The 12,347-nt window shown below is 51.2% G+C and overlaps 1 protein-coding gene and 1 long non-coding RNA gene across 17 annotated transcripts in view; one reads left to right on the forward strand and one right to left on the reverse strand.

Annotated features, from left to right (window-relative positions):
* Nucleotides 1-954: 954 nt before the first annotated feature.
* On the reverse strand, nucleotides 955-8,777 carry Pou3f3 (POU class 3 homeobox 3). Of its 9 annotated transcripts, none has more exons than XM_041655374.1 (4): nucleotides 8,639-8,772; nucleotides 8,383-8,442; nucleotides 7,629-7,678; nucleotides 955-7,488 (listed from the first exon to the last, which is right to left on the reverse strand). In XM_041655374.1, exon 4 carries the CDS (start codon nucleotides 6,617-6,619, stop codon nucleotides 5,129-5,131), a length of 1,491 nt encoding a protein of 496 aa, XP_041511308.1. In that variant the 5' UTR covers nucleotides 6,620-7,488; nucleotides 7,629-7,678; nucleotides 8,383-8,442; nucleotides 8,639-8,772; the 3' UTR covers nucleotides 955-5,128. The 9 variants fall into 9 exon arrangements, with proteins under 9 accessions (XP_041511308.1, XP_041511305.1, XP_041511310.1 ...); XM_041655371.1 differs by having other exon boundaries at nucleotides 955-7,549; XM_041655376.1 differs by lacking the exon at nucleotides 8,383-8,442 and having other exon boundaries at nucleotides 8,639-8,777.
* A 176-nt stretch (nucleotides 8,778-8,953) lies between these two features.
* Nucleotides 8,954-12,347, forward strand: part of LOC121450467 — a 54,084-nt gene continuing 50,690 nt past the window's right edge. For 7 of the 8 annotated variants that reach the window (XR_005974604.1, XR_005974602.1, XR_005974606.1 and 4 more), the window contains exon 1: nucleotides 10,723-10,856. This is a non-coding gene — a long non-coding RNA (uncharacterized LOC121450467). Of the gene's footprint in view, nucleotides 9,094-10,722; nucleotides 10,857-12,347 lie in introns of those variants that run through there. The other variant, XR_005974601.1, reaches the window with a different exon arrangement.

Raw genomic sequence — 12,347 nt, forward strand, 5'->3', positions numbered from 1 at the left:
TGTGAAATCAAGAATGAAAGAGAGAGTAATCTAATTAATAGGCCATGAGCCAGGCTAACAAAATCAAAGAATCTGATTACACAAGTACCCCTCTTGCTATCTCCGCCTCCCCCCACCCCCTGCTCTTCCAGACTCCTCTCTATTTCCTTCCCTAGGCTGGAAAGTTCAGGAGGTAAACACAGAGCCCTCTGATTTCCTTACTGAAATCAAGATCAAGCCTATCCTGGGGCTCCCCGCAGCCAGGAGGTCACATGGGCGACCTTCAGGCCCAGGGACTAGGAACCCCGAGGAATTGCAATGGCCAGCCAAGCAAAGCAAAGAGCTCTGGCTGGTCCAGCGAAGCAAGCCCCCTCCTCCCCACTCTCTCACGCACCACTGCTAACAACAACACCTGCACTGATTACTTCTGTCTGTAGCGGGACCGGAGAAGGAGGGGCTCGACCCTCGGTCGTTTTAAAAGGGTCTAAACATTTTGGTTGTTGCTGTTAAGCCTGGCATTACTCTGTTCAGTCCGTCACCTGCTCTGGATCTCTGAAACACTGGAACTCTCAGCTGCCTTTCTCCTTCCCCCAACACAGAAGTCAAGCACAGCCAGGTGTTTGGGGGTTTGTCACCGAAACTCAGCATCTTCGGGGAAAGAACAAAGTTCTTTAATATCTTTCCATTTTAAGAGGGTGGGGGAAAAAAGCAGACCTGCATCCTAAATATCTAATTTCAAGCCTATATGTACTGCCAATACCTGTTGCATTTATTTCAGAGTTGATTAATTACCCTGGAACTTGGGCAAACTAAACTCCATGTGGAAAGAATGTTTCTTCCTTCAATTTAGTTCTGAAAGCTACAAGTTATTGGTGGCTCTTACTCTATTTACATACAAATTGGTGCAAATGTGCCCATCTCTTTAAATGCATTTTGTATAGATATATAAAAGTGTCATTTTTGATTTAGCTTGAAGACGTTGATCATTTATTACAAAAATAAACGAATAAATACAACAATATATTGTTGCTTCCAACAGGATAAATACTTTACAAATATATAATTTAAAAAGCAAATTTAATTGTTAAAATTATTTAAAATATTACACTCAGTGATAAAATTATGAAGAGTATATACTGCATTTGATATAAGAACCAATTATTCTCTGAAGGTTGAAAACCATTCATACAAAACAGATCATCAGCATGGGATGAGCAAACACCGGAGGCCACTGGGAAGCAGAGGGAATCTCTAAGAGAGAAAGATAGAGAGAGAGAGAGAGAGAGAGAGAGAATATCCTTGGGTAATACTAAGGAGGGAAAATGCAGAGCAATAACAGCAAATTTACTTATATTTTTAAATACACCTTGAATTATTTATTGGAGAGAATTGTCAGGGGAAGGTGACTGGGCGGACGAGGTGGTCTAGAGCCCAGGAGCCACAGTCTACTGAGAACTACAAATGGGCCTAGTTTGTAACTAACCAGGTTGATGGGACAGAACTTCGCCACTTTCCTTTGGGTTGAAATGGGAGGAGGAGATGGAGGAAACAAATGGAAGGCTTAGGAAGCACAAGACATTTGTGCCACAACGGAACACAATAACCAAATTCATTAAAAAGATCTGGGGATATATAACAATATTTTCATTATTTACATGTGTAACAATATGAGCCTTAGCACAAAACCTCTTGCTTTATATCTTTTCTGTAGTGTTTCAACCAGGAATTTCATTTTGTAAATACATTCAAAGGGTTGACTTTAAAAAAAAAAAGTGCAAGCATCAGCTTCCTTTACAAAATGCAAAATGACAAACAAATCGCCTTGCGTGCCCAGATTCTTCACTTCTAAATCAAGGCTTCTTCCGAAATAATCAGCAAAGGTTCTTTTTAATAGAAAACAGTGTAAAAAAAATCTAATTGTTAGCTCCCTTGTCCTCAGCTAAATCAAGTAAGTAGAGACCTCCTAAAAATTTAAATAGACCCATTCCCCCTTCTAGTCAAGCACCACTATTCCAGGAGGAAAACAATCAAACAAAACAAAACAAAAAGCACCCCTATCCCCAAAAAAAAAAAAAAAAAAAAAAAAAAAAAAAAAAAAAAAAAACAACTCATGATTCTTCTCATATGCCAGTGGTGTGCTCCACTCACAACCAACCTGCCCTTTCCTGGGTTTCCAGACAGGTCTTCTTGGTTTACTCTTACAGTCCCTCAAACAACAAGAGTAACAACACCAAAAGAAAAATGATGGTGAGCCTCACCCCACCCCCACACCAAGTTGTTCCCAGGGAAGGGCAATAACAATAGCAGGAGAAACAGAAAACAGCAACCCAGAGAAAAGTAAAATGTAGTTTCTTATCTACAACCCCCTTCTGCTGAATAAATATGGACTCTTTCAGATTTCACAAATCAGAATGATTGTGAGTTTTAGTGCAATTTAGTGTCAAAAATAATGCCACCCAATACATGGCCCTCTGGCTGGGGCTTGGTTTGTGCTATAGGGTCTCTCTGGGAGAAATCATTGTTCCTTACTCTTATAGTTTCCCAGGATTTTTAGACCCCTGAATCTAAATTATGGGGGTGGGAAGGTTGAACCAGTGAAGGCGACAAAATTAGGCAAAAAGTGAGTGGTAGCTAAGTGAGATGGGGAAAATTCTTGTGTAAAAACCACTGCTTTCTCCCTCAGTTTTTAAAGAAAAAAAAAATCATACAGGGAGTCAACCAACCAGAGCCTTTCTCATCTTTAGCACTCACAACCCGAGGCACTAGGTTTTCATCTTTCCCTGTTGTAAATATTGATACATTAACTTGATTAATGTGACCACTCTGCAGGGGCTGATCTAAAAAGTGACCCAAAAAGCTAAAGCCCTCACAGCACTGGAAAAGGTGAAGAACCAAGTTTCCAGAGGACCAAACCACAGAAATGGGCAGCCTCCAGTCTGAGCTGGTGACCATCCAAGTACAGAGTCAAGCAGGGCTCTCTGCAAGGTCTTCTTTCATGAAAGCAATAAGAAAAGCTTACCATAAGCTTAATAACCAAAATTTAATCACATATAGGTAGCAATGGGGAGTAATTGATATTAAAATACTTCAATGGTTTATAAGCTATCCTTTGCAACTATTGATCTTTAGGGAAAAAAAGAAACAGGGATATATTGGAGGATAAGAAGATAGAGAGAGAGAAAAAAAGAGAGACTGAACTATGAGGGGTTGTATTTACCATGATTGACCAGGTGGGTTTATTTTCAGTGGTGATGTAGCTCAATCATGCGATTCAAAACAGGTACCTTCAAGAAAATGGCTAGTAGTTATAGATCGCTCAGCAAAAAACACTAGAGACACTGAAGCTGAGGGTAAGGAAAATACTGTGAAATGTATGGATCAACAAGGAGTGAACAACCTCTATTGCTAAAGCACAGATGTTTTCAGCAATCCTAGCCTGTTCTTTGCGTGGGGGAAGCTCTGCTCCCTTGATGCTCTACGACTTAAGGATCTCCATTAGTAAAAAAATATTTTCTAGAGAACTCTTCTTCCCACACAGTGTTGATGCATCAGACACAGACTATTTCATTCTAACAAATTTATTTTCTCAATCAGCTCTTACGGAATCACTACTCAAATTAAATTACAATCAAAGGATCACATCAAAAGATACCCTTATTACCTAACAACTGTCCATATTTTCATTTCATTTTGATTTGTGCTCGTCTGAAAAAAACACGTAATACAAGATCTGGGGAAAAATAAATTACCGTTTTGCAGCAGTTCATAAGTATTCTGAATAAAATATTAAAAGAAGTCATTTAATGAAAATATAAAGCAAATATTTTTAGATCAACAACGGATCTAACGATTCTATATTGCCGTCATTTGAAAAGTCTGTTTATTAAAACCTACCAAAAACACTGCTTGGAAATGGCAGTATTACATAATCACATCCGCAGCACCCATTCAATCAAAGTTGGCAACGGATTGAGGGCAGAAGTCAAGGGAAGTGCGGCGGCTGGTGCTCTCTTTCCACACTCTTTTTTTTTTTTTTATCGGAGTCAGTCCAGAAATAAAAAATAAAAAAATGTTAATAAAAAAAATATTAGCGGTGGAATCTTTAGGCATGGTCCACCCCGAGTGGCAGTCGGCAAAGCCCGGGTTCGGTGGCGGTGGCCTGGCCTCTCTGGGCGGTCTCAAAGGCTGGGCCTTGGCCCCCGCTGTTGTGCCCTCCCCGCTGGCGGCTGGACGCCCCGGCCTTCAGCCTCGCCCAGCCCGGGCTCTTTCGCGCTGCTTTTATTTCCAAGGTTACCGCGAGGATGCTTTCTTTTGGCTTTTTTTATTCAGTCTGTGAACTTCAGAAATTGTGAATCTTCTCCCCCGTCCCAGACTCTGTTTCTCCTTCCTTCCCATTTCATAGTTGATTTATTTTTTTCCCCAAAGACTTTAATATGGCCAAGAAAAACACTGTTCTGGAGTAGAGTCAGACCTGCATGAAACCTGGTGCATCTTTCTTTTCAGGTCGCTCCCAATAAAGTTTCCATGGATCTTTTAGGCAGCCCTTTAGGAAGAAGTGGAAGAAAGGGAGGGGAGTGTCTCTCTTGTCTCAGAGGGGAGGACGAAGCAGGTGTTCTCCACTGATGCCATGAAGGACATCTCGGGGTGTACAGTACCTCAAGAGTGCAGTTTCGGTGCGTTAGGCATCTTCAACCTTCTTTCAAAATAGAACAAAACACCACCAGAGTATAAACGAGATGTCCCGGTTGCCCCCTTTTCCTCTTCCGGTTTTGTTTGTTATATATGCATATAAAACAGTCTTGGTATTTATTATGCTTTAATTTTTTTTTTGGTCCCTCCTTCCTTGGACTTCAAAAAGAGTCTCCTTGGTCGGTGTCTCCCCAGTCGTTCTCCCCTCCTCCTAGAGCCCTGGCACACCTGTCTTTGGGCAGAGGGGAGGCGGCCGAGACGCACTGGCCCAGGCCAGGTGCTGGGTCTGTGCGGCGGCAGCGGCAGCGGCGGCGGCGGCAGCGGCGGCAGCAGCAGCAGCAGCGGCGGTTCTTGGCGGCGGCTCAGAGACGGCGGCGGTGGCGACCTTGGCGGCGGTGCTGACAGCGGCTGCGGAGGTGGCGGCGGCGGCGGCCCTCTTCGCGCTGCGCCCCCCCGGCCTTCACTGTACGCTGGTCTGCAGCCCGTGGTGCGGTGGCGGTGTATCAGCGCTCACGGTACCCACCTGCGAGTAGACATCGTCCGGCGTCTGCTGCTGGATGCCCGGGGGCGTCATGCGTTTCTCTTTTTGGCGCCGGTTGCAGAACCAGACCCGAACGACCTCCTTTTCCAGCTGCAGGCTATCGGCCAGGTTAGTGATTTCCTGTGCCGAGGGTTTAGGGCACTTGAGGAAGTGGCTCTCGAGCGCGCCTTTGACGCTCACCTCGATAGAGGTCCGCTTCTTGCGCTTGCGGCCCTGGGCCGCGATCTTGTCGATGCTCGTGGGGCTGCCGGTGCTCGAGTCCGCCTCCTCCAGCCACTTGTTCAGCAGTGGCTTGAGCTTGCACATGTTCTTGAAACTGAGCTGCAGGGCCTCGAAGCGGCAGATGGTGGTCTGCGAGAACACGTTGCCGTAGAGCGTGCCCAGAGCCAGCCCCACGTCGGCCTGGGTGAAGCCCAGCTTGATGCGCCGCTGCTTGAACTGCTTGGCGAACTGCTCCAGGTCGTCAGATGTTGGCGTGTCCTCATCCGAGTGCGGGTCGTGGCTGTTGAGTCCCGGCCCCGCGCCGCCGCCGCCGTGATGCGGGGGTCCCTGCGCGTGGTGCGGATGCGGCGGGTGCGGGTGAGCGTGGTGGTGATGATGGTGGTGATGCTCCGCCAGCTCGGGCGTGTCCCCGCGCACAAGCCCCGGGTGAACCAGACTCTGGGCTCCACCACCCGCGCCTCCGCCGCCGCCGCCGGGACCCGGGGGCGCGCTCAGCATGCCGTTCACCGTGAAGCCTCCAGGCTGGGAGTAGAGTAGACTCTGCGGCGGCGGCTGCTGGCCGCCCGCCATGGACGGGAGGTGAGCGGCTGCTGCTGCTGCCGCGGCGGCAGCGGCGGCGGCGGCGGCGGCCCCCCAGCCCCCAGGGTGGCCCTGGTGAGGGGGCGGCGGCGGGGGTCCGAGGTGCGGAGGCCCGCGGTGGTGCAGCGCGGTGCCGGCGTGCAGGTCTTCGCGTCCAGCGCCACCCTTCACGTCGGGGCCCTGTGGCGGCGGTGGTGGCGGCTGTGGAGGCTGCTGTGGGCTGCCGGCCATGCCCACCGCGCTGCCCGACCACGGCGAGCTGGCTTCCACGGCGGCGGCGGCGGCAGCGGCGGCGGCGGCGGCAGCGTGGGGCAGGGCGGTGACCCACTGGTGCGCGTGGCTCAGCATATGGCCGCCGTTGCTGGCGGCCATGGCCCCCTGCATGAAGTCGCTCTGGACCATCTTGACCGAGGACGGGTCCCCCCGGTAGGCGCCGGAGGTCACAGCGGCGCTCCCGGGCTGCATGCCACCGCCGCCGCCCCCCGCCCCGCCGCCGCCGCCACCGCCCCCTCCGCCACCGCCCGCCCCGGCCGCGTCCGAGTGCACAATGGAGCCGGCCGTGAGCAGGCTGTTCCCCGGCAGGTAGGGGTTAGAAGCCGCTGTGGCCATGCCGCTCCGCTCCCGCCACCCCACCGCCGCCACCACCGCCGCCGCCGCAGCAGCAGCCGCGGCAGCCGCCGCCGCCGCCGCCGCCGCGCCCCCCCGCCTCCCGCCTCCTCCCCCCGCTCCTCCTCCCCCGCCCCGGGTCCCCGCCGCCTTCGCCGCCTCCTCCTCCTCCGCCGCCTCCGCCCCCGCCGCCGCCGCCGCCGCGGCCCGGGGCTGCAGCTGCAAGGCCGCTCGGCAGGGCGCGGGGGTCGCGGGCCGGCCTCGGTCAGCAGCAGACGCTGCAGCAGCCGCAGCAGGAGCAGCGCCCTGGGGAGGGGGGATCGCTTCTCGGGGTGAGCTCCGTGGCCAGCCCCTTCAGGGGGGGTCGTGGTCTCCCCCCTGGCCGGGAGCAATCGACTCGCTCCAGCGAGGCTCGCCCAATGGGGCGGGAACCCGTACTTCGGGCGCTCTCTCCGTGCGCAGGGGCTCGGGTTGTTCCTCCTGTCCTCGTCCTCGGGCGGGTGCGGACTCTGCCCCGGCGCGGGGCTCTGTCCACCTGCTAAGCAAAGGTTTCACGCGAGACAACAAAGGACGAAAGGGTTCCTTTCTTCTTCGGCCAAATTGTGGGTGGCCAGCAATCGGGCCGCTCCTTGCTGGTCCGCTGGCTTCTCTCCTCTTCAGCAAGACATTTCACTGTTTCCCCCTTAGCATAGTAAAACTTTTCCGGTCCTTACAGGAGTGGTGATATTGGCGGCTTGCGTCTGCGGAGTGGGGAGGCTGGCTCCTGTTCTCCAGCTCTGGTCCTCTCCTTTCAAGTTTTGTTCTGTCCTAGAAAAACTTCTTGCGATGATGCATTTCTCTGAAGTTGCTATTGCCGGAGCTCTTGGATGTCTCTGAAACAAGAGTCCCTTTTCATTTTCCTCGCAACAGTCACGGTCTGGTGCGACATCTTTCCTTTTGGGCAGAAATTAGGAAACAAATATAACAAGGCAAAAATTGAACAGGAAGAAAAAATGTCGAATTGTTCTGTTACCTTGTTGCTGAAGGTTGGGGTTGGTGTTTTATTTTTTCCCCGGCAGTTGTCTGGAGAAGGAGGAAGAAGAAGAGTGCATTGGTGGAGATGGAGATGTGTGTGTGCATACAGGGGATCCTTGATACACAACCAACTCCTGTGGGCACGTTGTACCGCTCCTAGAGTGCCCGACGGCGGGCTCGGGCGCGGGCGTGCCGGGGCAGAGTTGCAGCCGGAGCTAGCTCTGCGCCCGGGTTCTCTCTTTCTCCCTGTCTCACTTTGCCCCTCTCTCTCTCTCTCTCTCTCTCTCTCTCTCTCTCTCTCTCTCTCTTTCCTCTCTCTCTCTCTCTCTCTCTCTCTCTCCCTCTCTCTCTGTCTCTCTCTGTCTCTCTCTCACGAGCGCCCCTTCTCGCTAGGATCTGACAGTTCGCTCCCTGTCCCTCCCTCTCAGAGCAGGGACTGTCGAATGTTTACCCTCCGCCGCAAGCGCGCACCCACCACCACACTTTCCCAAATACAAGGAAGTCGAGCACCAGGGCCCCCGCTGATTGGCTACCCGCTGGGTGATTGGCAGGCCTGGAATGACTGGCTTAGGACGCGCGGCCCCCCTTCCGGCCGTTCCGATTGGTTGCTTTTTAATTTAGGCAGAGCGTCGTAGAAGCTGGAAATCTGTCGTCTTCCAGCCTCCCTCCCCCGCGCCACTTTCCCCTCCCCGCCCCTCCCCCGCCGCCCCCGCCCCCCCCTCCGCCCCTCCGCCCCTCCACCACATCTTAACTCTTAGTGTCCGGCCCAAACGTCTGCGTTGCCTCCGCGGCTCCCTGCCTTCGTGATTGGTCTGGGAGGTTGGGGAAAAAGGGAAGAGAAAAGGAGGAGGCGGGGAAGAAGGGGGTTTGAAGGAAAATGAAGAGGGGAAAAAAAATCACGAAAAATAGCAGTCTACCCATTCTACCTAGACTGCGTTGTGTTGCACCCCCACCCCACGCCAGAGATTTGTAAAGCGCGCGCCACGGATGTACGGTTCAAAATAATACCTATAGACAGATGTGTCCCCAATGGTTTCAAAGTTTCCTCTTCCCTTCCCGCGCGAGCCCCCATCTCCGTCTTGCCGGAGGTGGGAAAGGAAGGCTTGCTTCGCCCAGAGCTCCGGTGGCCAAGCTTCTTGGAAATCCGCCACTGCAACTTTGTGCAGCCGTCGCGCGCCGGCGGCGACCCTCTTTGTTTAAGTTCTCGGATGCCATCATCTGGGAAACCTGCAGCCCTGTACCAGCGCGGGGCCCGCGCGTGCGAGACGGACCGCTTGCTGCGGCTGCTCGCTCTCCCCCACCCCTCTCCCTCTCCTTCTCCCTCCTTTCCTCCCTCCCTTCCACCCTCCTCCGGGATTCTTGCAAGTAGCGTGCGTGCCCTTGTGAGTTTGGAGGGTGCTGGTCAACGAAGCCACTCGAGGTATTTGAAAGGCAATCAGCCCGACCGTCCCCCTAGATTCATCGTAAGTGTATTCGACCCCAATGCCTTTAGAATGCTGTGACTGCCACAGCCTGCCCAGAGGGCTCGGGTCCGCTAGCCGCGCCCTCCCCCGCCGCTCCACCGCTGATGGTGGTGGTGGTGGTGGTGGTGGTGGTGGTGTGTGTGTGTATGTGTGTGGTGTGTGTGTATGTGTGTGTGTGTGTGTGTGTGTGTGTCGGTGTGGTTATTACTCGCTTGCTATTCTTGGGCTTGGGGACGCTTTATTTTTCTCTTTCTTTGGGTCTCAGGTTTGCACGGTGGCTGTGAACGCTGGCGACAAGTGCTTTCTCAGCCTCAACCCAGCTGAAAGAGTTAAGGGGGCCGGGAGGAGGAGTGCGCCCGGTAGGCGGGAGAAGCGGGGTGTGTGGGGGGGGGACGCGGCCAAGCGGAAATGCTGCACAGAGGAACCTCAGCGAACCAAGAAAAAAGAGAAAGTGGCAACGAAAACAAGGGCAAATTAAACCCTCCTTGGGGATTTCCAATGAACTAACCCAATTCGGACATTCAATAAATACACGACTCTTAATGAGGGTGCTTGTGTTTGCACCCGCACTCCCCAGCTGCAGGGCACCGGCCTGCAGCCTGCACCCTGCAGCCTGCAGTCCCAGCCCGAGCTGCAGCCGAGAACGTAACCTGGTGGTCAGTGTGCTTCGAATATAAAGAACTGGCCTGCCTTCTCCCCCATGCATAATTCCTCTGCCGAGCTCACTTAGGTGAACTCAGTTACAGTAGGAGCTCTCCAGCTCAGCAGCAGCCACGCAGCCTCTGCGTGATCTCGAGATTAACCGTAGACGCGGAGCATTTATGTAGGATTGGGTCCAGCTCCTGCTTGCCGGGTGAAAAGATACCATCTTAGGAACAGATCTAAAAGGCAGCAGTAACCAAAGCCCCAAACAGAACGGATTCCCCCCACTCCTCCCCAAAAGGTTCCTTTTTATATTTATGTATGCGTATATGTATATATATATAAAAGATGGAACACAGATTTCATTGAATAAATCTGAGATCTCCAGGTGCAGACGTTTGAATGGTCGGTGCCAGCACCCCGTGTTTTCCTTTCCTGCCGATTTTGCTTGGATCCGGCTCAAAAACCGAAAGAGTCTCGTGGTTTTGTTTACACTGAATGGGGAGGATAGGAACAGAGCCATGGGGCCGCCTTTCATTAATATACAGTGAGGATTTTGTCTAAATTACTGCTATGAGTTTCACAGTACACGCTTTCAAAAGCCGTCTCAGGTGGCCTGATGAAACGGGATAGCGCCTCTGCAAACAGAGCCACTTTTCCTTTGCGCGGAGGGTGTGCGCTTTCGGGAAGCCCCCCAAACGCTGTGCTCCTCAATAACAGAAACGCACTTCTGTTCCCAGGTCTGTCCCTTTCCCCTCCCTTCCATATACTTAGTTCTCAAATCGCTCCCCAGCTTCCCCCCACTCCCGCCCCACCCCATCCGCCCCCTCCCTCTGCCGAGTGTGATTGTTTTGTCTGGAAAAAAAAATCCAAAGTATATAACAAGGGGAGAACAGTTAGTGCTGATTTTCATTTGCATACATTTTCATATATTTTGGTGAAAATAATAGACTAGTGAGAACTGGGCTTAGAGGAGTCAGTGTAAAGGGAAGGCTAAGGATGCGCCGGTTCTGGAGAGTGGAGAAAAACGCCTTCTCCTTTACCCCTCCAGGCACCTTATTTTTTTAAAAAAAAAAAACAACAACCTTTTATTTAAAAGTCTAACCTTGGGAGTTTGCTGGGTAAGTGGTTTCCCCCCCTCCCATTTTCTTCCTTTGCTTTCTCCTTTCCCTTTCCGTCCTTTCTGGTGTATTTATTTATGTTCTTGTAGGTTTGGAAGCTTTATTTTCATTGCTTGGGAGGAGAGAGGAAGGGAAAGTGTGTCGGAGGGAGTGAGCAAAAGGAATCTGACGTTGCTAAAATAATACATAAAAAGGTGGACTGGTTCCAGAGGCCCTCACAGCAAGAGCTTTACTCTTCTGGGTGAGAGCAAGAAAGTGCTATTGATTTTAATTGTTGATTATGGGAGGGGTAAACCCCTCGAAAAGAGGTGCCTACTAAGCATGGAGTATATAAATATTTCTTGTTTGGAATTTCCCCCAGAGAATCAAGGATGCAGAGGGAAAAGCCTGGGATCTGTAGCTAGTGGGGTGACTGAATTGTGAGTCTGTCCAGGTTCGGATGGGGAGCAGTATGATCAAGTGAGGAAGAGGGCCTGGTAACCACTGACTGAGGGCTAGAGAGGAGGAAGCAATGAGGGAGCCGAGGGAGTAAGTCAGTGTATCCCTGGTTAATGCTGCAACTGGGGAGCAGGCGGTGAGCTGCAGCTCCTGGCTCAGTAGTAAAAGCCCATCAGAAAGAGGGTGATCAATCAAAACTAACCAGGACATCCCTGCTCTCCACTCCCCAAGGACGCTGGAGCTTTAGCATCCAAAGTACCAGATTTCATACGCTTTCTATTTGTGACAGTCAGACCTAACCCTCCTTATCACTACCCCCGGGTTTTTGGAAAATTCAAGGGTGTACTTACTTAGATAAATGTGGCCGAAAGAAATAGCTATGCCAAGTTCAGGCCAGTGTGATTGTCTGACTTTAGTAAAATGGTCTGGGTTTGATCTTTCGAAGGAAGCCACATTTGGGCGGGGAGTGGCGGGGGGTGGGGGTGGGGGAGTCAAATGTCTGGAATTATACTCACTTTTGTATACAGAACACCTTGCAATTTAGAATTGGTAATTTATTTGGAAACAGTTGATGCTAAATCAATGCTGTGGTTTGTAATGAGGGAGGCAGAGGTGTCAGTTGGGGAGGGGCTGAGAATCACTAGGTTTCCTCCCCTTGTTTACAGCCTTGCATCTGACTGGGGTTAACTCCGTGTGCTCCATTGGACCAGATGCCATATAGAGCTGCTCCCTGAAGATCATTTGTTTCCTTGATGGGGAACATTTCTGAGCAGAGCATATTGGTTGCCATAGAGAAAGAAATAAAAGGAAGAACACTAGTCACATTAAGCTATATGTTTGTGCACTGGGCTTTAGATAAAAGGACCTTGGTTCAGCCAAAGAGGAGAAGGCAAGCTAGAGATTTCTAGGACCACTAAAACTAGCTTTATTTTGTTTTGGACTTTTGCAGTTGAAACATATAAGCTAATTTTATTGGTTGTTGTTAATTTTATATGACACGGTTTACTGAACAAAATAAACTTTGCTTAGCACTATACTGTTGACTAGTCAGCA

The sequence above is a fragment of the Microtus oregoni genome, unplaced genomic scaffold, assembly GCF_018167655.1.
Source record: "Microtus oregoni isolate MIOR12 unplaced genomic scaffold, Mior012 000007F_ref0000211, whole genome shotgun sequence".
NCBI classification, from domain to species: domain Eukaryota; kingdom Metazoa; phylum Chordata; class Mammalia; order Rodentia; family Cricetidae; genus Microtus; species Microtus oregoni.

Excerpts from the sequence above, each read along its gene's own strand:
- Pou3f3 (XM_041655376.1), bottom strand. The coding sequence starts at position 6,619 with ATGGCCACAGCGGCTTCTAACCCCTACCTGCCGGGGAACAGCCTGCTC.